This window comes from Antechinus flavipes, chromosome 2 (assembly GCF_016432865.1).
Source record: "Antechinus flavipes isolate AdamAnt ecotype Samford, QLD, Australia chromosome 2, AdamAnt_v2, whole genome shotgun sequence".
Lineage (NCBI taxonomy): Eukaryota > Metazoa > Chordata > Mammalia > Dasyuromorphia > Dasyuridae > Antechinus > Antechinus flavipes.
In genome coordinates this window covers 134,511,221-134,537,784 of record NC_067399.1, presented here as the reverse complement: position 1 = coordinate 134,537,784, position 26,564 = coordinate 134,511,221, and the positions used below count along the sequence as shown (strand labels likewise).

Genomic DNA, 26,564 nt, shown 5'->3' with positions numbered 1-26,564 from the left:
GTCCCTTCAGGCCCCAACAATCTGAGATTCAGTATAAATCCTAGAAAGTATGCTATGGAGGGAGAGATGTCTCTAACTTTGTGTTGAGAAGGTTGTCTCCCTTATATTTTACCTTTCCATTGTTGGAAATATGTAGCAAAAATTTGAAAATTCTGATCACTTCACCAAATTTGCTTTAATCAGGACCGAGCTGTAAGGATTTAAGATTTGCCAAAAAACTTTCCTCACAACAATCTTGTGAGGAAAAAGAAAAGTACATCTCCATTTTCCAAATGGGTAAGCCCAGACTGTGAGAGAAAAGTGACTTTCCAGTTATCCCAACATTTCTAAGGAGGATTAGGTCAAGTGACAAGTTCCCAACATAAGTGTAACTTTTTGCTTCTATGATACATAGAAATAAGTGTGCCCTCAGGATGAGATGTCCTGTGGGAGACATCATCTTGAGGCAAAGAGACTTTGCTTTGCCAACAAGGTCCATAGAGTCAAAGCTGTGGTTTTTCCAATAGTAATGTATATCTGTGAAAGTTGAAATATAAAAAAAGCTGAGCACTATAGAATTGATGCCTTAGAATTAATTATCATGTTAGAGAAGACTTTTGGGATCCTTTAGACAATAAGAAAATCAAATCCAATCAAAATTAATTCAAGCTATTCATTGGAAGGTCAAATATCAAAGATGAAACTTAAATATTTTGGCCATAAAATGAGAAGACAGGGTTCATTGGAAAAAAAAAAACCCGGATGTTGGGAAAGATTGAGGGCAAAAGAAAAAGAGGATGACAGAAGATAAAATGAATAGTGTCATGGAAACAAGCAACATAAACTAGGACAGATTTTGAGAGATAGTGGAGAAGGTGCTGGCATGCTATGGTCCATGGAGTCACAAATAGCTGGACATGACTGAAAAACAACAAAAATCCCTGTGGGGGAAGAGATAGATTTCTTAGAAAACTAGCATATAATTTGGGGTGGGTAGTAAGAAAAAGGTAAGGAAGCAACTAACTTTAGCTTCCATCTGGTTGATTTATATTTTAATGAATTGCTCTTAATAGCTCGATGTCAAATTCCTTTGTTTATGTAATGCTGAAAGACTGCAAGTGTTGACAGTTCTCTATAAATTTAAGTGCCCTGGGACAAAACCCTGATTGTCTCACTCTAGTTACAACTGTCTCAGGATAGTTTAATGTTTTGGTTAATCTTACAAGTTGCCAAGAGCCTGATCTGAGAAGAATATAAGATTCTGGGAAGAATACATCTTTTTGGCTTTCTTCCAGATCAGTATCACACCTAATCAAGATGATTAATTGGTGTTAATTAGACCATACACCAACAGGGTGAAGATACTGCCAAAAATATTATTATCCCTCATGTTGCTGATAGATGTCCTCAAGGAAAAAAATTGTGTATGAATATCCTTACACAAGATATGCTAACAACTGCACACATCTGTGTTTTGTCAGGATTGTTAAGACCTCCCTCAAAGTTGTTTATCAGACATTTGACTCCAAACACAGGCAGGGCCATTTTTCTCTAACCTATGTCCTCATGGCACTTCAACAGTAATAGAAGAGCAATAGTTTCCTACAGAGAATCTATAGTTGTACAATCGTTATGGATTATGGCATAGTGGAGAGAGTACCAGGCCTAAAGTCAGGGAGACTCTCTGACCTCAGTCACTTTAGTAGCTGTGTGACCCTGGATAGGCCCTTCCTGCCTCATTTTGCTCCCTTGTAAAATGATCTGGAGTAGATAAATGGCAAATCCAGTATGTTTATCAAAAAAACCCAAATGGAGTCACAAAAAGTTGGACATAACTGGAATGTTTAAACAACCAAAAACAATGGCTGTAGGAAGAGGGTCTCTCAGTCAGAGAAAGGTGAAAATCTCCTTGATTGGGATCCTACATTCACATTTAACATTATATCCATAGTTGAAAGTTATCAGGTGGTTCTACATACCTGCCAGATTGGCTAAAATGCCAGGAAAAGATAATGATGAATGTTGGAGGGGAGGTGGGAAAACTGGGACACTGATACATTGTTGGTGGAACTGTGAATAAATCTAACCATTCTGGAGAGCAAGTTGGAACTATGTTCAAATGGCTATCAAATTATGCACACTCTTTAGTCCAACAGTATCTCCATTGGGTCTGTAAAAAAAAAAAGATCATAAAAATCATAAAAAAGGAAAAGGACCCACATGTGCCAAAATGTTTATGGCAGCCCTTTTTGTAGTGGCAAGAAACTGAGTAGATGTCCATTAGTTGGGGAATTGCTGAATAAGTTATGGTATATGAATGTTATGGAATATTATTTTTCTGTAAGAAATGACCAGCAGGATGATTTCAGAAAGTCCTAGGGGGACTTACATAAACTGATACTAAGTAAAGTGAGTAGAACCAAAAGAACATTGTATGCAGCAACAAGATTATGTGATGATCAATTCTGATGGATGTGGCTCTTCTCAACAATGAGATGGTTCAGGCCAGCTCTAATAATCTTGTGATTGAGAGAGCCATCTATACTCCGAGAGAGGACAGTGGGAACTGAGTGTGGATCACAACATGGTATTTTCACTTTTTTGTTGTAGTTTGCTTGCTTTTTGTGTTCTTTCTCATTTTTTTCCTTTTTGGTATGATTTATTTTGTACGGCAAGATAATTGTGGAAATATTTATAGAAGAATTGCACATGCTTAAGAAATAATGGATTACTTGACATCAGGGAGAGGAAGTGGGGGAAAGGGAGAGAGAATAAAATTTGGAACATGAGGTTTTGTAAGGGTGAATGTTGAAAATTATCAATGCATATGTTTTGAAAAAAATAAAAATATTTTAAATGTGTAATTGGTGGAAAATAAAATTAATATTTTTTAAAAGAAAGAATGTAAAATGTCAGCTAAAAAAGAATATCTAGATTTCTCCAATATTCAGGTCATGTGTCACTTTCTATAGGAGGCCTTCTCTGACCTTCCCCTTTTTCATTCTCTTCCTTCAATTTTTTAAGTTGCTTTGTATTTATTCTTTATGTATTTATACATTTAGACATGCAATTGTTTTCCCAGTAATGAGTGTAAACTTCTGGAGGAATGGAAATATTTTGTTTAATCCTTTCAATACGTTGTACTAGTTGAAAGTATTTAAGAAGGAAAATAAAGTAAAGCAAAGCCATTCACAAAAAAGGAAAGTACTATGTGATTTAGGTGGCTTCTACTCTACAAAAATGCCTCGAGCTTCCTAAATATACAACTTCTATCCAACATTATCTTTGGATAATGGAACCAGTATGTGGTGGCCCTATTAATTTTAACAGACCACTTTCTGCCTTTGGACTTGGTCAAATGGTGGGCAGACCTATTGGGAGATTTTTCTGGCTGGATTGTAAGCTTCCTAAGGGGGAAGTGAGGGCTTCCTTTTTGTCTTTGTATCTCAGGCCTAGCATAGTACCTGGCACAGAGTAAGTAAAGATTCTTGTTGTTTGACTGTTTGGCAGAGAAGTCAGATAACCAATATACAATACATCTCTAGATCTTTTATTGGACCATTTATTTTCAGATGCTTTGTGTTGTTCTTCCTCTTCCTGAAAGAAAAGGGGCGGGTGGGAAATAAATCAGTATCCATCTTTTCATTTTAAGCAGAAAGACTTAGAAAAAAGACTCTCTGAGATTCATTCTTTCCCATGTCTCAAGCTGCAATGAATGCTAGAAAGTTTTCCATTATGTTTATATAGAATTTAGAGTTGGAAGGGATCGTTAGATATCATCTGCTCTAGCTCCCTTATTTAACAAATGAGTAAACTGAACTCTAGGGAGGGGAGATAAATTGCTAGTAGGATCAGCTAATCTTGGTGATTATTTGGTGACATTTCCCTCTGTAGTTCTATTTTCTTATCTGCAAATAGGTTGGGATGGATCAGTTCTCAATCTTTTCAAATAAAAGGACCTTTCAACCTAATTTTTAACATTCAAACATTTGTTAGCCATTCTGTATGATAATAGTCATACTATTATCATATGATTGATAACAAAGGTATTATGAATTTAAGAATGTTTAAAATGAATTTCTTCTTTGCTAAGCAAAACTCAATTATGGTGTTGGGGACAGAGCTGACTTCCAAGGAAGGAAGGCTTGGATTGCTGTCTTGGTTTTTGTCATTTTGGGCAAGTCACTTAACCTCATAGTGGTTCAGACAATATTCCAACACTATAAAATTCAGAGCAACTATTGTTCCCGTTGGCAGAAGTGTCTAAGAGAGAACTGCTTATAACAATGAAATCACAGGTACAGTAAAACAAACTCCAAACCTAGTACATGAGATGCTTTTTATTTAATTTTTATTTAATCTACATAAGCTATCATAGACTCACAGGACCAAAGATTTTGAACTGGAAGAGACTTGGGGATTATGACTTTAAAAATATATTTTGATAATGTTATTTCAATATAATTTTTTTTTTACTTTTTGCATTTAAAAGCATTGTTCTGAGAAGGGACACACAGGCTTCCCTACACAATCAAAGTGTTTGATCAAAGAATGGTCAAACCCCCCAGATTCATTGTCCAGTCTCCTAGCTTTATTTCCTCAGAGGATGTGGGGTACAGATGTGGAAACTGAAGTACAGAGAATTTAAATGATTTGCCCAGGGTCACACTATTAGTAAGTCTGAGGTGGGATTTGAATCCAGATCTTCCTGCTTATGCCCATGTTTATGTCCATGAATAGGAGAGCTGGGATTTGAATTTAGTTTCTTTGGCTGTGAATTCAAGCCTGCTTCCATTGCTGACTCCAGTTGCTTATTCACAGATTTGTGGACTCTTTGCATTCATTCTATGGCCCACAGGTTGGACAGCGCTGGATTAGATTATCTCCAAGGTCCCTTCTGGTTGTAATGTTTTATGTCTTGTTCTTAAATAACAGATTTTTTACCCACATTCTTACACTATGTCAGGGAATTCCTATACCAAGTGAGGCCATCAGGGAAAGCTTTTGTTGATTAGAAATAACATCTACCCAGCTACAGGGAAAGGTCACAGCAGCAGCTTATGGTGACTAATTGGCATCCTGGATAACGTTCCAAAATAGCTTTATTTCTAAAAGCCATTAAGTCCTGATAAGTGGGCATTTTTGCAGACAGAAAAACAAATAAGGAGAGACATTAACATTATCTTTCCCTTGCATATGTGTCTGAATGTTCAAGGGAGCTCGGTCTTGGGCTTTAGCTGTGAGACACAGGAGGTTTCTGTCCCTCTCCCCCTCCCCCCAATTTTGGAAGGATTGACTTCAAAGCTTCCTTCCAAACATCCAGCTTCCCCATTTGTCCCTCCAAGAGCCACTTCATCTAAATCTTGTTATCACCTTGTGCTGCATTTTTCCCTCTTGGGTTCCCAGGGGCTGAAGCTGATTGGGTCTGACAACCCCTGATTAGGCTCAGAATTCTGCGGGCTGGTCTGCAGAGAGTTCTGCCAAAGAGCCCCTCCTACTGTTCCATGCAGGGCTCTTGGTTGTTAGGGAACAGCATGGAATGCTTCAGCCCCATTTTGAATTCCAGACCAACTCACAAAACAAACAGCCCTGCTGGGGGCCATAAGGGGTGGGACCCTGACAACTGAATTAAAACTTCTTGTGTTCCAAATCTTTCCTGAAATTATTTTCCATGAATCATCTTGCTTCAGAGAAGCTTGGCCCTGTCTGTGTCTGGAGCCTCCTAAAAGGTGTCAAACTACACTATCTTGGAGCTATTCAAGCAAAAAAGGGAGAGTAAAGTATGATGGCACTACTTGATCTTTATGAGAAAGTAGGGAACTGAACTCTCCCTAACAGCACCCTCAGAATTTGCTAGAGGCATTTAAATAAGACTGTTAATTCTGCTTTTCAAGACTAGTGATGGGATAGGGGGAAAAATTACAGTTACCATGACAACAGCCACATCACATAACATGGCCCTTGTGCTGTGTTGGAGTGGAAAGGCATAAACACCAAATTTCTGAGGGGGAAGAGACGTACAGGTGATTCTGTCCAAGTCGGTATCCTCTGAATGTCTGAGGTTTCCAGAAGAATTCATGATCATGACTAGATTGGGTTATGAGACTACTGTCTTTTTCTTAACATAGGTTTCCTTCCATTCTAATCAGGATTAATTTTAGGGAAAGTAGGAGGTTTAATTATGTCATCTTCTATTTCCTTCAGGGGCAAATTCAAAATGATGTGGCATTTGAAGCCCTTTATTACTTAGCTTCCTCCTACCTTTCTAGGCTTTTTACATCTTATGCCCCTGTAATACAGTTCAGTGACACTGTGCTTCTGGTTGTCCAACAAACAAGACATTCCATATCTCAGTTCTAAGTTTCTTCTCTGACTGTTTTCTATACTTGGAACTTTCTGCTTCCTCAATTCTGAAAGCTGACTTCTCTGGATTCCTTTAAACTCCAATTAAAATCACACTTTCTGCAGGAAGCTTTTTCCAAACCCTCTTACTTCTGGTGCTTCCTTTCTTTTATTATTTTCTGTTTATCAAAATATACCTCATTTTGTTTATGCGTCTCTATATTAGGGCCTTCTATTAGGATTATAAGTTACTTGAGGACAGATACTATCATTTTCCTCTTTTTGTATCCACCAATAAGCACAGTGTCTGGAGTGCTCAATAAATTTTATTAAGCAAGTAAAGTACTTAATAAATTTATTGAGTTTGTGCTTAATAAATGTTTATTGGTTGATTGATTGCTGTGATTTGAGGCACAGCTTCACCATTCACTATTATTGATAGTTGAAATTACACTGTGAGTAATGTATTGCTTTGGTTTATATTGTGTCTCCTGGTAAATTCTAAGTACACCTGAGAGGAGTAACGTTTTAGACCATAGGTAATTTCATTTGTACTTTAGTATTAATGAGTTTATCAAAACTTTTCTTGAAACTAGGTATTGTTATGGAAGTGTGAGTGATTCCTGCGACATGGGAAAAAGCACTTGAGAAAAAAATGAAAGGTTTATAAAGAGAGCTGGAAGTCTATTAAAGGGAAACCTTGCAATTTAATATTTCATCATAAGACTATCTCTGCTTCTGAGATTTTTCTTCATCCTCCCTCACTTTATTTTTGGTAGTCACAATATCTATTAAGCCACACAGACTAGGCTAGTTTTCCCCTCAAGACTTCTTATCCATGGTCATTCATATCCAATTTTGTCAGTTATAGCAAATGTTCTGTGACAGACCTGATTTGGGTCAGTCACATGGTTCAAGTTGGAGATTGGAATGCAATGAGATGTGCATACTCATCTAATAAAAAGAAGCTTGCTTTGCAATAGCATGGAAAAGGATATCAGCAAAGATATAGTATTGGTTCATTTGGATGCATCACTTCTTATCTCTGGGACATACTCCTGTGGGATATATTCCCATGAGGTTGAGCGTATGACAGAAGATATCTGTCAATTCTGGGTTACCTAGATACTTTCTGGGCTAAGCTTTTTAAATTTTAGATGACCAATATACTATTTAAATAAGATTTGAACCTTGTTCCTCTGTACAATTAAGTTTTTTTTTTTAAAAAATCAATAGCATTTTATTGTTCAAATATATGTAAAGACAGTTTTCAACATTTATTTTATAAGATTTTGTGTTCCATTTTTCTCCCTCCTTCTCTTAACTTCCTCTTCCCCAAAACAGCAAGCAATCTGATATAGATTATATATACAGTCTTTTTAAATGTATCTCCATAATGGTCGTGTTGTGCAAGAAAAATCAGATCAATAAGGAAAAAATCACAAGAAAAAAAAAAAACAAATAAAGAACAAAAGGTGAAAATACTGTGTTTTAATCCACATTCAGTTTCCATGCTTCTCTTTCTGGATGAAGATGACCTTTTCCATTCCCAACTTTCTTGGAATTGTCTTGGATCACCACATTGCTGAGAAGAGGTATGTCCATCATCATTGATCACATAATCTTGCAGTTACTGTATACTGTGTACAATGTTCATGTAAATCATTCTAGGCTTTTCAGAAATCATCTTGTTTATCATTTCTCATAGAACAATAATATATCATTACATTCATATACCATAATTTTCAATTAAATCTTGAAAATTGTTTCACTGTATCTTAGGTAAAAAATAGACTTTCTGGACTTTATGGTGTTCTTTTCCCTCCATGACATTTTCCTCATCTTTATTGTAAGTCAATCAACAAACATTTGTTAAATATCTTTTAGGTGTCAACATCTGTGCTAAGCCCTAGAGATACAAAGAAAGGCAAAAAGGCTCCTCTTTTCTCAAGGCATTTACAAGTGTCATCATGCAAAAAATTATGTACAGGATTAATTGGAGATAATCTATAAAGTGAAGGCAGTACAATAAGGAGGGTTGAGAAAAAGCTTCTTATAGATGGAATTTCAATTGAAATTTGAAGGAAGCCAGGGAAGTCAAGAGATGGAGATGAGAAGATAGATAATTGCAGGCAGAAGAGAGAACTTGGAAAATTCCCTGAGTAAGGTGTAGTGTTTTGAGGTATAGTAAGAAGTTTAGTATAACTGGATTGTATATGGTATTAGGAATGGGACAAGGAGGAACGTGTAAGAAGACTGGAAAAGTAGAAGGGGTAAGGTTGTAAAGGGTGATTTCCTAGCACTTTCAGACAATCAATCAGTTCATTTTTATTCAGTGTCAGGCACTGTGCTAAGTGCATGGGATACAAAGACAAAGCAAAAAAAAAAAAAAAAAAAAATCCCTGCCCTAAAGGATCTTGCATTCTAATGGAGGGGTCATCATGTATATACAGGATACATGCAAAGTGGATGTCAAGTAATTTTAGGGGGCAAAAACTGGGGGGAATGGAAAAACTTCCTGCTAACAATGGCATTTGAGTTGAATCTTGATGAAAGGCAGGAATTCAAGAGACAGAAATGAGGAGGAGGGTTAACACTGAGGTCAGCAAAGACACATAAATGGAATATGGAGTATTATGTATGGGGAATAGCAAGCAATCCATGATAGCCATTCATAGAATACATGGAGGAAAGTAATGTATAAAAAGATTGGAAAGGCAGCAAGCAGCAATGTTAAAGAGCTTTAATTGCTAAATTAAAGAGTTTATATACGATCCTTTATATATGATCCACTGAGTTTATTAAGAAGGAAGGTGACATAGTCTGACCTACACTTTAGGACCTGAGTCAATTTTTCTTCCTTCTAGTACCAGGCTATTACTTCAAGTGTGAGTATATGTTTCTTTGGCATCTGATTTCTTATTCTCGTTGGCTGTTAGACCTTTGGTGTTTATTTCCAAGGCTTCAGTGTCTAATGAAGTTCCTGATTCTGACCTTAACTTTAGGGTAAACCTTGCCAAAGGCAAGCTAATCTTTCCTTTGAACATAAAGTGAATTCTTAGATGAGAGTGCCCAATTTGTTTTTAGTTTTTTAAATGAAATGCAATGTGGAAAACTGGCTAGAGAACATAGGGAGCAGTCAGTGGAAACCAATCTGGGTAATTAAAAGGTGAAGAAGTAAAGCTAATGGAAAGGAAGCATGGATTAGAAGAGGATCATTCTAGGGCAATAGTTTCTAACTCAAGGGGGGCCACTAAACTATATGTAAGGGTCATTGAAAGGCACATATTGACTTACTTTTAAAATATAAAATTTTCTATGTTTTGTTGTATTTTTATTTATTTTGTTAAATATTTTCCAGTTACAGTTTAATCTGGTTCTGGCTGAACTTGGAAGTTGGCCCTGTGTCTGATGTTTGGCACTTTCACTGTAGAGAACAGGAGAAAATAAAGTAAAGGTTGAAAGCTCTCATGAACAAAAATAGTGAATATAGTATGAATCTAGGATAGCAAGGAGATAGTTTGACTGTAATGCAGGATATGTTTGGAGAACAGTGGGAGATGAGGTTGGATAGATGGAGTTACAGTCGACTATGGATAGCCCTAAAAGCCAGATTTTATATGGTGGTATGTTAGAATACAGGGATGGTAGGAAGATGGTGACATTTTATAATGAGACCTATGATTTTGCATAGTCTTGCCTCACTTAAATCCAATTCACTTGCAAGTCAAGACATCACCCTTCTGATGTCATTGGTACTCTTTGAGAATGAAGGATGAACAACAATCTGTGAGCAGTAGAAGCTGCCCCACTAAGGACACAACTACTTAGTTCCAGTTGATAATGAGATCAGTCCAGTAGTGGTATATGAAATGGATTGAAGAATGGAGAGCCAGGGGTTAACAGAGAGAAGCTAGATATTTATAGTAAATGGTATTAGAGGTAAAGAGTATGGGTATATTAGTTGGAGAAAAAGAAATTTGGGATCTCCCAGTTGGAAATAGTAAAATTTCAGAGATCACCTGATCCAACCAGAACCTAAATAAGAATCTCCTTGACAGCATCTCTGACAAGTTACCCTTGTTCTTCTGCAGAAGTTCTCCAACAATGAGGAACTGACTATATCCTAAGGCATCCCATTCTACTTTTGTATAGTCCTTACTTAGACTTAGTAATGTTTAAAAGTTAACAAGGTAGGGGCATCTAAGTGTCACAGTACCAGCCCTGAAATCAGTAGAACCCGAGTTCAAATGTGATCTCAGATACATAACACTTCCTGGCTATGTGATCCTGGACAAGTCACTTAACCCCAATTGCCTCAGGAAAAAAAAATTAACAAGGTAAAACCTGCCTTTTGGTGACTTATTTTGCACAATCCCATTTTTTTCTAGTTCTATCTTATGAGTCCAAGAACAACAAATCAAATCCCTCTTTTATGTAGACACTATAGACAGCAGATTAATGCAGTAGAAGTCTGGTCATGAAGTCAGGAAGACCTGAGGTCAAATATAGCCTCAGAAACTTATTAGTTCTATGACTTACTTATTGCTCTGTGCCTCAGTTTCCTCAATCATAAAATTTAGATAATAACCGAACCTTCCTCAGAAAGCTGTTGTGAGTCAAATGAGATAATATTGGAAAACAGCGCATTGTAGATCTTACATGAATACTTATTTTCTTCCCTTTCTTTGTCCACATATGACAATCTTTTAAACACTCGAAATATCACATTTCCTACAAGCTCAACATCTCTAGTTTCTTCATTGTTTGTATCTTCTCCAGGCAGCTAGGTAGATAGAACATTGAAGTTGGAGTCAAGCAGACCCAAGTTCAAATCCTGCCTTGTATACTTACTATCCATATCCCCCTAGGCAAATCACTTTTCTTCTCTCATTTGTAAATAGGGATAATGCAGTATCTACCTCCCAGGATTACTGTGAAGATCAAATGAGATAATTTCTATAAAGTGCTTTGAAAACCTAAAAGTGCTATATAAATGCTAACTGTTAGTTCATCAATGTCCTTCCTGAAATGTGAGTTCCAGCATTGAACACTTATCTTCCAGATGGGGTCTGAGTGGGACAGGAATGTCTCCTTTGCTCAGAACTTGGTGTTCCTGTTAATGCAGTCTAGACTCAGATTGGCTTTTTTGGCTGCTGTGTCATACTATTGACTCATATTGAGCTTGTCGTCCACTAAAACATCCAGGCCCTTTTCACCAGAACTGTAGAGAATAATTTCCTCAGAGAGAGAGAGAGAGAGAGAGGGTTATTAAGCAATGGAAGGAGATCCTGAAGGAGCTTGTGAAATCTATTTTTCTGGTGGCCCTTAGGGATAGGAGAGATTCTTATCTTAGAGTCTTTCGAGGTCATCTTTGGCTAGAGACAGGGTAGAGATAATGGATTAGGAGACCTCTTCAGGCTCTAATATTTTAACCCAAATTTCCTCTTCTTGTGCATTCTTATCTTGGCTGACAGCATTGACCCTCTATAACAGCCAGTTTAGAGTTTAGAAATAACTTTCTTGGTCCAGGGTTCTAAGCAAAGGCAATTTTTTTTTTTTTTTTGCCCTGAACCTTGGAATGAACCTAGGTAGCATAGGAGGTAGAAGAGATGGCAGGTCCATAGTTGCCTTGATTTTAACTTTCTTTTTAATGGAAAACAGTGGTATTTATAGGCATGTTTATTGGGCACATAGAAGCTACCTGAATGTAGAAAAGAAAAAAAATAATAATTCCCTGACCTATTCTCCCTTTCTATTTGTTTCTCTGTGTGAACATATTTCCTGAACAAGGCTCATATTTACAATTTAGAATCCATTAATGAAGGCTCCCAAACTTAATCCCAAATCTCCTTTGGTCACTGGTCCTTGTCTGTTAAATACACATTTCAGCATTCTCCCTTTCCTCTCTTCTCCTCTACTCTCCCTTTTCTTCCCTTCTCCTTTCCTCTCCTCTCTTTTCTGTTCTTTCTTCTCTCCTCTCCTTCCTTTTCTTCTGTCTTTTTTCTTTTCTCCCCTTTTTGTCTCTGTCAAACACACACATGCACATATGCACACATACATACATTCAATACCAGCTGCCCAAATCCCCTCTTGACATACAGAGAAAATGTTAAGCTGCATATTTTGCAGGTGTGCCCTCCTCTTGATCTTATGCCAACTTTATTTTCCTTTCCACCCCTCCCTTCCTTTTTCTAACTTGTATTAAAAAGAGAAAGAGAGAGAAAAAGCCAGATGTGAACGCAGGCTCATCAGCAATACACAAAACACTAAGCACACCCTCCCAGTCTCTTGTGCTTTATGAAAAGTTAAAATTAAATCAGGGCAGCGTTATTAAGCTAAGTGATTTTTGCAGGGCTCGGATGAATTCCTGTGTGTGCCACATCGTTTGCTGGAAATGTGCCTGGGGTACCACTGAGCGAGGAATGTGCATCTAACAACTGCTAACAGGAATGGAGCTGCCTGGGAGGGGGCGTTTGGGACTTCCGAGCTCTTGGAGACGCAGGTACCTTATTCATGGGGCCCCTGGGTCTTGATTCCCATGGCTTATGTGCAAACTCAACTCAGAGAAATCAAAGGTGAAGAGTTAGAACACAGCAAGCTATAGCTTCAGGATCTCCTTCATATTATCATTGGTAGAGAGTAGTGATCCAGGATAAATATAAGAGCCTTGAAGTTCATGACATGTAATGCTTTAGCTGGTTGTAGAGAGCCAAGCCTAATGTCAGGAGGATCTGAATTCACATTTGATTCTCACCTAGCTGGGTGATCCTATGTACGACTTAATCTCTGGTTGCCTATGTCTCCTCAACTACAAAATAGGGCTAATAATAGCACTTATCTCCCAGGATATGATGTGAGAATCAAATAAGATAATGTTCATAAACAGTGATTAGCACATAGTAGGTACTATAAAAATGTTTATACTCTTTCTTCACTATTTATACAAAAATTTCCTCATAGCAGCTCAGTGAAGTAGATATGACAACTATTATTACTATTTTATGGAGGAAGAAATTGTTCCTGAGTTCTGTGAATTGATTTGCACCAGGTCATATAGTCATAGAATTCTTCTTAATCTAAGGTTTCCTCCTCCTCCTCTTCCTCCTCCTCCTCCTCCTCTTTCTTCTTCTCCTCCTCTTCCTCCTCCTCCTTCTCCTCCTCCTTCTTCTCTCTCTCTCTCTCTCTCTCTCTCTCTCTCTCTCTCTCTCTCTCTCTCTCTCACACACACACACACACACACACACACACACACACACATAACCACAGACACAGAGATAGACAGAGAAAGACAGAGACAGATATATAGAGAGACAGATAGGGACAGAGATAGACAGAAATAAAAAGAGATACAGAGACACAGAGACAGTGCAAGGTTGGAAATATGTCTCTTTCTACAAAGACCTAGGACCTCAGGCTTCTTGCCAGTCATAGCAGTATTCCTTTGGTTTGCCACTGTCACAACCAAGTTATTCTTGGAAATGCTGAACTGTTTTGGGAGAAAGCAGAAGAGTTGAAGGTCAACATTATTTTCATTAGTAGGTTGCTTGACCAATCCTTCCTTTGGGAATATAAATAGTTGCTTTGGCATTCTCAAATCCTAAACATTTAGAGAAAAAATGAGATGAACTTTCTCCAGCAAAAGGGCTGTTGGGGTAAGAAATGAGGTTGGCGTGTTAGCATCATCAGCTGGCTTGGTAGTTTCTTATTGATATAGAATGTTCTTGCCCTTACATAAATGAAAAAAATTTTTTTTTATTTTGGTAACTTGTGGTAATGAGATGAAGGAAGAATCGTCTTAAGGTATCAGATCAATGCATGAAAAAAACTGTACCTGAAATAACAAGAATAATAGCAAAGATTTGTAAAGTGCTTTGTGTGTGTTATTTTATTTGATCTTTATAACTATTCTGAAAGTTAGGTAATATTATTATCATTTTACAGATTGGAAACTTAATTACCAGGACCACACAGCCAGTTAAGCATCTGAGACTGGGCTTGAATTGAGGGCCACCTGCTTTCTAGTTCACTTTATCATCTATGGTCAGGTGCCTCCCAGTTCCACTTTTTGCATTCACATACTGACTCAAACATTTGCTGAATGTGACTTTGGAAAATAATTCAGCTTCTGATAATCTGAGGTTCTTTGTCTATCAAATAGGAATGATGATACTTGCTCATGGGATTTTGGGGAGAATCTCCAGATATAAAATATAAGAAGTACTTATAGATGCGATCATCTTATTAATATGAAATATCATTCTGTTTAAGAGAGGGTATATGCAATTATGAAGAGATTCCCATGAATGAGCTATAGTGATGGCATTATTACTAGTTCAGAGATTGGAATCATTCAGTCAGTTTATAAGCTCTTGCGAATTTTGTGTTCCATTAGAATTCTACCTATAAGGGATATGTTCTGCTAGAAATTCCAAGCCTATCCATGCTTCAGATACACATGGCTTTTTCTATCTTCTAATGGCAGTTTGGTAATGTGGCACAGGGCAGCTTTTCCTTGTAAAGAGAGGTTTTCTGAGGAATCTTGGCCTTGGTTGGTACTGGCACATTTGGCACTGTATTCATGCACTCAGCTCCCTTCAGACTGTACTATGCAAAATGTTGTATAAAACTTGGAAGTGGGAGTAAAATGGCATTTGCTACTTCTACTTCTGTTACCAGTTGCTGCTTTCCTAGGACTTCAGGAAAGGGCTGATTCTGTCAGGCCCTGCTCTGACTGCTAGATATACATTATAAAATGTCATTTTTTCCCCCAAAGCAATCTTGCGTACAATTTCATTTATATCATTTAGTTTTCATCCAGAAAATCACTGTGTTGTGTGGAATGTTTTGTTACCCTTAACAGAACCGACTTCCTAAAACTGGGAATTTAAATAATTTTTGATAAAAGACATTCAGAATCTTTATTTTTAGGACCCTGGAAATTCACAAATATTGGAATTCCAAAAAAATCAAACCATTTATACATTCTTCAATTCTTGATGTGTTGTGATCATAGTCCAACATTTGAGAGGGATAATTTGGTAGATTTTATCAGTCATCATAACCTAAAATGCTATGAGGTGATACCTATATTTTCCCCAAAATTCAAATAATATAGTCACTGTAGATCAGAAAAAAACCAGTCACTTGAAAGAATCACCATTGCTTTGCATTTGGACCTGAAAGAAGAGAACAAGACATTCTTATTTACAGGCCTATATTGGGGTTCAGAAGTTTGTACTGGGTGATAAATGCCAAAGACTGGAGAATCTTCAGATGATAAAGGATGAGGCAGAATGTGGATCTACTTTGGTCTCTGCTGCATAGAGGCACCAAGGCTGATGTGCCACATTGTCCGAAGTGCTATTAGAAATCCATTTCTTTTTTGTTTTTACCCCTTACTCTTATTTTAATAGTATAAATGTTCCAGAGATGGGAATCTATTGGCAATACTCATTGTAGGTGGTTTGTGATTTTTCACCATCAGTAGAAATAGTGAGAATTTACTGTCAGGAGTGACTAAAAAGTAGGAAAAGGAAACCAAAAGGAGAGATGAGATATTTTGAGTAAAACACTACCAATAGCATAATTTTGCTAAGAGACAACTTTGCTAGAAATTCAGGACACTGATGATTGTGCTCCTAGGGCAAACACCTTTCTCTCAAAGCCTGAAAGAATTTGGTCAGATTTCCCAGATATGGAATAGCCTAAATTCAATGAATATTGGTTATTCCAATGTGAGTATAAATCAGTTGGCAGAATTTTAGTGTCCATCATAAGGCATTGTACTCAGTAATTACTTAAAAAAGGGGTTGAAGGGATGAATTACTCTAAGAAACAGGTAGTGATCTTAAAAAACAATCTAATCCAGTACTTTGCAAAATAAAGTCTATAAACTACAGTCAATGGATCATAGAGTCTCAGAATTGGAAGGAATTTCAGAGGCCTTCTAGTTCTACTGAAACCTGAGCAGGAATTCTTTCTTCTGTTCCCAAGTAAATGGCTCAAGACTTGAACAGTTCTGGACACAGGGAGCTTAGTATTAAGTAAACAACAAGCATTTATTAAATGTTTACTATGTTCTAGGGACTGTGCTAGTGTTTGGGGATAGAAAGATAAAAGAGAAACAGTCCCTGTGCTTAAAGATTTTATATTAAAAATGGGAGAAAAATATACATATACTGGTATACACAAAACATCCCATAACCCTAAAAGGTAATCTTAGGAGGGAAGGTACAGGAAACTGGGGAGTTAAGCAAAAGACTCATGCAAAAACTGGTGTTTAAACTGAGTTTTAGAAGAAACAGGAATTCAGAGAGATAGCGGTGAAGAGGGAAGGCATTCTGGAGTTGGCAGGAAAAGAACAGAGAGAGAGCTACCTATAGCAAAAGCATAGAGATGACTCTATTCTTGGCTCTCTTCTTTGTTGCTTCTATAATAATCTTTACAGATCCCAAGGATTCCATCATCATCTTTGTTCAGATAACACAGGTTTAAGTGTTAAACCCTAGTTTTCCTCTCTTAGGTTCCAAGTTCAAATCAACAATTATCTAGAAGATTTTGAACTGAATGTCCCATAGGTAAGAATTATGTTCAAAACAAAATTTTATCTTTCCTAAAAAAAACTCATTATTCTTCCAAACTTTAATGTGAGGGAAACCAGCATTTTCCTAATTACCTAGGCTCACAAACTTAGTGCCATCCTTGCTGTCAGTCATCCTACCTACACAATTAATTGTTAAATCTGATGAGGTCTCATCATGTGTTTGAGGAATAGTAGGGACTGGTTATTGGCTGGACCAAAGCATGCATGAAGGCTGGTTGGGGTTGGAAGAGATTAATATATAATAAAGCTGGAAAAACTTTGGTGACAGGTAGTAAAAAGTTTCAGGTGCCAAAGAGATTGTCTTTGAACCAAGAGGTAACAGGGAGTTTATTGAGTAGGAGGATGACATCCCTGTGTTTTAGGAAGACTGGTGCAAGGAGTGACTTAAGATATGGTAATATTAATTAGGAGACTATTACAGTAGCTCAGTTGAGAGGTGATAAGTGCCTGAATATGGCAATAGAGATGGAGTGGAAAGAAAGGGATGTAATAGAAAGATATAGTGGAAGTAGTCTTGCTAAAGTTTGGAAACTGATTATATATGTGGGGTGAGTGACAACAGAGATACCACTAAGATTATGAGTCTGAGGAACTGAAAAGGTGAGGTCCTCTTAATATATAAGTTTGGGAAAGGACTAAGTTGTTTCTGTTTTTTTGGAAAGGTAGATTTTGTTTTTGAACATGTTGTTTAAAAATATCTATGGAACATCTAGTTTAAAATGTCCTAAGCAATTGTTTCATGGACAAAGAATTTGGAAGTGACTAGGATTTGACAGATAGATCCAGGAATCATTCCATGGGGATAATAATTGAATCCATGAGAGCTGATGAGATCACCAAGAGAGATATGAAAGCAAAAGAGAAGTGACCCTTAAAGCATATCCATAGTTAGGAGTTATGATATACATGATGACCCAGTAAAGAGAACTGAGAAGGCATGATCTGATAGGTAAAAACAGAGCTAACAGAAAAAAGCAGGAATAAAATCCATAAGATAGATTATTCAAGATCATCAATATCAAATACTGCAGAGTTCAAGCAGGATAAGAACTGAGGAAAAGCCATTATATTAAGTAATCATTAGATCACTGGTGACTTTGAAAAGAACAGTTTCTGTTGTGATGAAGTTGAGAAACAGATTGTAGAGTATTTGGAAATCAGTGAAAGAAAAAGAAGTAGAGAAACTGAGTATAGACAGTATTTTCACAATTCTTGGATAGGAAAGGAGAAGTATTAGATGGCAGCTTGTAGGAATCAAATGAATTTTTTTTTAAGGAAGTGAGATACAGATATATTTGTAGTCAGCAAATAAAGAAAGGAAGTGAAAGAATGAATATTAGGGAGGGAGAGGATGATAAAAAGAGAAATCTGGCAGAGATGTGAAGAAATGGGATCAAAGGTACCTGTAGAGGTAATGTATCATTATTCTGATTTGTACAGATCCTGGTAAACATATCTTTTACTGGGTACTCATGTTCTTTCTTTTATCCATGATAGACATATATTTTTCTAACAATATGGAGTTCACATGACTCCCCATTGATCAGCACTTCTCTTGAGTGAATAGGGAGTGCTCAAATCTCTTGAATACAGGGAAAAGAAAGAAGTTCTAGTGGTCACCAGAAACATATTGATGGCTGGGGCTGCCACTGGTTTTTAAAAATTTTGTTTGATGTTCAATTACCTAAAATTATGGTAAAAAGAAACTACCAATCAAAGCTAATGTTATTAGTGTTTATCTGTTGTTTATCAGATTTGAAGTAAATAACACATGTCATTAGCAGCTGTTTAATCATTTATTTGCCAGACTTGGGGAGCACATAATTTTAGTAGTTGTTTACTAGATTTGGGAGATGTACATAAATCATTGCTAAAATATATGCAAGTGCTTTTCTTATTACAGAGAAACAACTTATATGACAACTCCTTACTCACACAATCTAGGGTTAAAACAGAATAGAATTGGTCATGCTAAGTTAATGTACTTAATTCCACTATACCCATCAACTTCAACAATGGTTTTTTCCCTTTAATTTTCCTCTTGTTCATGACACAACTTAAAAATTTGTTATTGTTTTTGTTTCCTTGGCAGTCCTCACCAGCTTCAGCTTTTTGTTTTAACAATGTAATATTATGGTATTATACCATTATTTTATGTTTATTCTTTATTCTCTGCCCCTTGCTTCTGTTCTCAATGTGTCTTTTAGAAACTGTTGTAATGAGGTCCCTATGTTTCCACACCTCAATTCTTCTTTAACAGAGTTAGTTATGTTAAAAATAATGTGGGTTAAAATAATTTATTTCACACATTCAAGGTAGGAGGGTTATTACTATATGCAATTTGATTGAAAAAATTATGGTGTTTTTAATGGATTGCAAGCTCAATGACAATTAGCCGTATAATGTGGTAGAAAAGAAAGATAATGTAATTTTATTCTGCATTGAGAGACATAATTTCAAGAACTTGAGAAATAAGGGTTTATCTGTACTCTATCCTGGTTAAAGATCTGGATTACTTTGTTCAATTCTTGGTACTTCATTTTTAAAAATGGCATTGATAAGCTTGAGAGAGAATAGCTATTATGGTAAGCACCAAGAGAGTATTGCATATGAGGATCAACTGAAAGAATTGGGGATGTTTAGCTCAAAGAAGAGAAAATATAACTGGGACAAGAATTAGTGTCTTCAGTCACTTGAAGGACTCTCAAGGAGAAGCAACTTATCATTCTTGTTGTCAGAGGTCAGAACTAGGGGCAACAGGTAGAAATTACAGAAAAGATATATTTATGTTGGATGTAATAGAACCTTTCTTATAATTAGCATCATCCCAAAGTGCAATGGCCTTCCTTTAGTTGCCTCACCATTTGTCAAGTCTGTTTTAGGGGGAATTTTTGTTCAGGACTGGTTGGTAAATCCCTTTCCCAAGTTTCCTCTTGCTTTGTGATTCTGTCATTTTGGATTTGTATGAGGGTTTTCTATATGGTTCACAGACTGACTTTTTGGAGCATCAAAGTTGTCAACATGACAATAGATATACTTAAATGCTTTTATATTTGTCTCACATCAAGACCTGAGCCATTTTTGATTGATTATGGTTTTAAATATTGATTATTTTTTGGTTTTTAGTTTAATGAAAAGTTAGACTTAAATGTTTAAGAATTACTGATGAAACCCAGGGGTGGTCAACTTAGAGTCCCAGGATGGTATGTCTTCAAAAACTCTTTGTCACTCTTCAAAACTTCTCTTTGTCTCTTGTAGCAAGAATGAAACAAACAAATAAAAAAAGATTGTGATTATAAATTATAATAGTGACAAGAAATCTTATGTCCTTTAAAAGACCTAAAATCAAATTACACTGTAGAGGCATATAAATAATACAAGCACATATTGGATCTATTCCATATAACAAATGAATTAAGTATTAACATTTTGAAGAAAAAAGTTATTATGACCCTTTGTCAATGTCAGTAGTGAATTGTCTCCTTTCCATGGTGAGAGTGCCACCATACCCCCAACCTTTTTCTAATTCATCATCTATCTCACAATAAGCTGGTTCCTAGATGATAGTGAATAATTATTTTCCATTTTATTACTGAAGATCTCAAGGGAAGAAGCTTCCACAGAACACAGAACTCTGAATGTGAAACATTCTGTATTGGAAAATTCTTCATTTAGCTTAACCTCAAATTCTCTTGATTGCATTTCAAGTTGTATAGGCCAGCTTCAGAGCTAATGTGGGAAATGAATGAAAAGATATTACCTCCATCAGGTAATTTTGTATCTTTGACAATTAATCATATGGACAATCTTCTGGTGCTTTCAGGTGTGGAAACCTATTGCTTTCATTCTACCAGACATTAGGAGGCAGTGTGGTGCAGTAGAAAAAAAAACAAAAGCAAAACAAAAGCTGAATTCAAATCCTACCCCCTGACTTTTGCTACTTGTGTCATCATGGGCAGGTCACTTCACTTTTCTATGCCTCAATGTCCTTTTCTGCAAAATGGACACAATAATATCTATAGTATCACCTCATGGTGGTTTGATGGCTCAATTAAGATAATGTATATTCAATACTTTGTAAGCCTTAAAGTGCTACATAAGTATCAGATTTTTCTTTTTCTTTTGCACTTTACCTCCCAAATCTTCCTCTTTTCTCCCAACTCCTCTCAGCTATTGTTACTTTTCTCTCTTGGCCACAATGATCCTATGATTTTATACTTTTGTATGTTCAATATGTAACCCTCATCAGGATTGAGCATATTAACTGTAAACCCACTGAAAACAATAACTGTGTCTGACATGTGATTTGTATAGCTTAACATAATTCTAAAGAAATTACTTTTTTTCATTCTAGTTGCTGATAGTGACAGAGAGGTTACCATGGATAGGGTAAAGACATTTTGACTTTCCTTCTTGTAAAGCTTTAAATTATTTTTGGAATGGTAGTGCATGGAGAAGAAAAAGAGATATTTTCTGCAGATCTGGGTCCTCTGATCAACATTCTATTATCCTCAGGAAGGAGGAAAAACCATCAAGGGCAAGTTAGGAAGCTCTGGCAGCTGGGATCGTTCCCTTCTCTAAGGAAATGAGGCATCTCTACCTTTTCCCATGAAAGCTTTTGAGGGCTTGAACTGACTATTTTAGCAGCTTAGAATCTGAGGTGGGAGGGAGGCCTTGAAGGCAGACATATGACTTCACTAGCTCTTTTGCATAAATCTAATTTCCCGGGGAAAACAGAATTCTTCTGAAGTTGTTGAGGTCAGGCACAGTGAGACAGGCATAGGCAGTCCTGGCCCAGCTGGGGAGGAAATAGCATTTACATAGTGTTTATTCTCCCTTCAAGGACAATTACAAAGGCTCTTTGGGCTTTAGAAATTTTCCCTGTTTATTTAGGTGTGGCAACAAAATGGTATTCAGTAATGGTAATGATATTTCCAACCCCTTGGTTCTTCTGCTCTCCCAGTGAGGTTTCTGATCTAATATGTGTTTCTGGAACTGGCTCAAGAAATGGCAAAAAAAAAAAAAAAAATTCCAAAATAGGGGTGACTTGATCCATTTTTAAATCTTTAATCACATGGTTTTGAAGGAAAAGGAAGAAGAGGCAGAATATGAATGAGAACAAAAGAAGATGAAAGAGGAAATTTCCAATGGATCACTCAGTCAAAAAGTATTTAAGTGACTATTCTGCGATAAAAGTTCAAAAAATAAAACAATCCCTACTTGCAGGAAGCTTATATCCCAAATGGGGAAGAAAACAAGTATATATTATAAGTATACACACATCTATCTATCTACCTACCTATTTATCATCTATCTATCTATCTATCCATCCATCCATCCATCCATCTCTACAGAATAAATGTATATTACATAAGGTCAATAAACACAAAGTAGTTAAATACAAGGTAGTTTGAGGAGGCCATCAGATGCTGTTTGATAGTATGGATCAGAAAGGCTTCAATGAAAAAGATTGTACCTGAGCTATATCTTAGTGGAAGAGAGGAACTCCCTAAGATAGAAGTAAGAAGGAAGTACATTTTAATGCAAATGGGATAGTCTATTACTGGCACTTTGAAAACAGAATTGACCTTCATATTAAGCAAAATTAATATCCTTGATATAGTATCACTGAAATAACATAAAAACCATAATATGATCCCAGTGACTTGCTCTGGGGTCTTAAATTCCCATCCTAGGAGTCTTTCCATTAGGGCACATGGAAGTTGGGGAATTAAAGGTGTCATGGTCAGGGGCAAACAAGAAACAGCATGGGCAGCTGGATCGGTAAGCCTGTTTCCCTTGGCCTGATGTGCCTCATGGCACATTTCTTCTTCTACTGACCACTTGCTCTGACTACAGAAATTTGCTCTAAGAGGAAAAAGCAGGGACATGATTATAATATAAGCAGTCAAAACTGATTCTTCAGGGCCTAATCTGAGAGAACTTATATGACAGGAGGAAGCATCCTTAGCTCCAACAACCAATCATGCAGTAATAATTCCACCTCCTAGCCACATTCAGGGATAATCAAGTGGCAAGCAAAGAAACAGAACTGGGAAACTGAATCAGAAGGATCCCACCTTAAGCATAGGCTAGGGTTGCCCTCTCAGCTCTTACCCAGATAAGATATCTACCTGTAACAGCTCAGGAAGGCATTCCTCTAAGTAACTTATGTCATTCCTGCCAAATAGTGGGTGAATACTGACTTAATGATCTATCAGGCAATCATATCCAGATTTGAAACTCAAAACAATATTAGTTACAGCCCCAAGAAATTTCATCTCAATAGCAAGGGACTTCAAAATTCTGCTCTAGGTACTTCAAGAAAGCTATAGATCATATTTGTTATCATATTCATTAAACAAGGAGATCATTATACACTTAAATAAATATTAAATAATTTGCTGAAGACAGATGAAGACCTTGGCAGAAATAATCATTTTCAGAGAACTTGCAGTTCTAATACACCTCTTAAAAGTTTCTTGCATTGCTAAGCAGTGGAATCTTTGATACAGCATCAAAAATGACCTTAACTTAAAGCAGCCATAAACTTGAAAAATAAAAGCAAACATTCAGTTGTTAACACCATATGAATGTTAGCTATTCATTTAAACAATTAACGTTAAAGTAATTTCATTTAACTAACAAGGGGAGGGTGGCAGAAGTTGGGGGACGATGAGCTCCAGTGAGAGGGTTTGTTCTCACTTCTAAGAAGCAGTCCCACCCAGTGGAGAAAGGGTGAGCTAAATCTTCACCTTCCCAAGCAGACAGATCTTTCCCTTTCCCCTCCCTCCACGTAATATCTCTCCCAACTCCACCATGCTTCCCGACCCCACCTCTCCTCCTTAGAGCTAACTCTTTTGGGGGTCCATGTTCTCCTTCTTTCTCAGGACCCAGCCTGCTAACCAAGGACATGCCCCAACCTCATGGGGTGTCTCCATTCTCCTGGCAAATGGTGAGTTCCACTAGGAGTTTGCCCTTTTGGCAAAGACAATGGTCAACATGAATTTTTCACGTGATCAAACCCCAACTTTGATGCCTAGCTGGTATCTGCCAATTACAACATTGACCCCAAATAATTTTTTAGCAATTTCACAATTTTCATTATTGATAGTCAAATAAACATAACACAGTTTATCAAAAAAATGAAAAGGAATCTCATGTAATTTATAGTAATTTCCAATTTTAACATACATACCAATTAAAAAGTTATTTTAAAAATAAGTATTTTACCTTATGATATTCTAAACTATCAATTGCTTTTGGAAATCAATCCTTATTGTCCTTTTTTTTTTATTATAGCTTTTTATTTACAAGATATATGCACGGGTAATTTTTCAGCATTGATAATTGCAAAATCTTTTGTTTCAATTTTTCCCCTCTTCCCCACCCCCTCCCCCAGATGGGAAGTTAACCAATACATGTAAAATATGTTAAAGTATAAATTAAATACAATATTATGTATACATGTCCATACAGTTATTTTGCTGTACAAAAAGAATCGGACTTTGAAATAGTGTACAATTAGCCTGTGAAGGAAATCAAAAATGCAGGTGGACAAAAACAGAGGGATTGGGAATTCTACATAATGGCTCATACTCATTTCCCAGAGTTCTTTTGCTGGGTGTAGCTGGTTCAATTCATTACTGCTCTATTGGAACTAATTTTGTTCATCACATGATTGAAGAGGGCCCTGTCCATCAGAACTGATCATCATATAGTATTGTTGTTGAAGCATATAATGATCTTCTGGTCCTGCTCATTTCACTCAGCATTAGTTCATGTAAGTCTCTCCAGGCCTTTCTGAAATGATCCTGTTGGTCATTTCTTACCGAACAATAATATTCCATAATATTCATATATCACAATTTATTCAGCCATTCTCCAACTGATGGGCATCCACTATGTTTCCAATTTCTGGCCTCTACAAAGAGGGCTGCCACAAACATTCTTGAACATGCAGTTCCCTTTCCCTTCTTTAAGATCTCTTTGGGATATAAGCCCAGTAGTAACACTGCTGGATCAAAAGGTATGCACAGTTGTACCCTGTTTTTAAAATCACATCTTTTATTTTTAAACTTTTAAGATTTACAACATAGCTAATATCTAAATAACTTTGGACCAAATTTCATAAAACTTATACATAGGTCCAGTAGAGCTGACAAAATTTTAAAACATGGCTCATAAATTTTTACAAATTACCTGATATACATTTTAGAAAGCAAGATACTTCATCTAATTAGGGAATATAAATATGTTACCTCCTAAGGTAAGCTACCAGAACTTTGTTTAACAACCTATTTTTAAAGATTAAAATCAAATCAAATACAGATTTAAATTTCCAGTATAATGTTTTAATATTTGCACACAAATTTCTAAAATCTTGTGCTTAAAGTAAACAAACTCACAACCCTAACACATGCCATTTAATAGTCATTGTCTCACATAATTGTAATTAAGAGATTCATCATATAACATTTACAACTCATCTTGACATCTAAAGAGGTGGCCTTAAGCTCAAACATTCCTGATTTGAAAGCCAATCATTCTAAGTTGTTCCCAGTTAACAAAGTTGTAGAACATCAGTGAACTAATTCCTTCATTGGGACCTACTAATTCAAACAAGTTATTCTTCAGCAATTATAACTTTACTTACAACGTATTTTTAAGAAGTTTAACAAATTTACAATTTGCTTTCTTTGATTGACATCAGCTTTCTTTGTTCTCTTTTATCTCCCTCTCCCCTCCCCACACCCCCATTTAGAATTGCATACTCTGAGGTCTTCAGGCTTTTAAAATGCAAACCTGATCCAGATAAGGTTTTTTGCTCTTATTTTTTTCCCCTCTGTGAATCAGGAAAGGCTTGTGGACTGTTTGCTGCCAGGTTTTAAGAGCAGTTGAGCACTTTTCTGGTTTTCCCCAAATTCCCAAACTCTTAAATCTTCTGTTAGCATAGTCAGTGCAAAGAGATTACAATTTATACAAAAAAAGCTTTTACTATCATACCTCAAATAACAAATTTCACTGAACTGATTGAGCATATTTTCTTTTTCTTTCACTCCTCCTCCTCCCACATGTTCCTTTATCCTATGCACTATCCTCCTCTGTGGAGGCCTTAATTTGATTGAATTTGTTTCCAAATGACTTTACACACAAAATTCATTTATCTCAACACTGGTATTGCGTGTTGCTCACATCTAAAAACCCATCTAAAGTTTCCAAATATGAAGCAATTAAATCCAATAAAGCAGTTAACACTCATATAGCATTTGTTTTATTCTAAGCACTTTTGCAATCTTGAAATGACCAATTGCCAAACTCCCCAATCATTGCTCTCAAAACTTTGAGAATCTGCTAAGATGTTATTTTAGTTTTAATTAGCTAACTTTATTTCTGTCACCCTTAGCTTGGTCAGAGCTGAAGTCCACAGGAAAAAGTTAGGCCTTTTAAAAAAAAAAAATCTAGCTTACAAAACAGATATGACACAGATATTCTGCACAAACACACAAACACAAACACAGACAAAAATTACATGGAAAAGGACAGTCCCTTCCCTATACAAGACAGCAATATCTCATCAAGTGTACTCTGGTGGTATTTTGGATTTTTTGCTCTCAAAATTTGGGTCTGGACTGCT

At 36.5% G+C, this 26,564-nt stretch overlaps 1 protein-coding gene across 4 annotated transcripts in view; it reads left to right on the top strand.

The window, feature by feature from the left end:
- ZMAT4 (zinc finger matrin-type 4) overlaps positions 1–26,564 on the top strand; it is an 803,377-nt gene that overhangs the window by 33,304 nt on the left and 743,509 nt on the right. For 2 of the 4 annotated variants that reach the window (XM_051975570.1, XM_051975572.1), the window contains exon 2: positions 12,677–12,826. The exons of 1 other annotated variant lie outside the window; for it this stretch is intronic. In XM_051975570.1, coding sequence (XP_051831530.1) covers positions 12,774–12,826 — 53 coding nt within the window. In that variant the 5' untranslated portion in view covers positions 12,677–12,773. Of the gene's footprint in view, positions 1–7,827; positions 7,917–12,676; positions 12,827–26,564 lie in introns of all 4 variants that reach the window. One more of the 4 variants, XM_051975571.1, reaches the window with a different exon arrangement.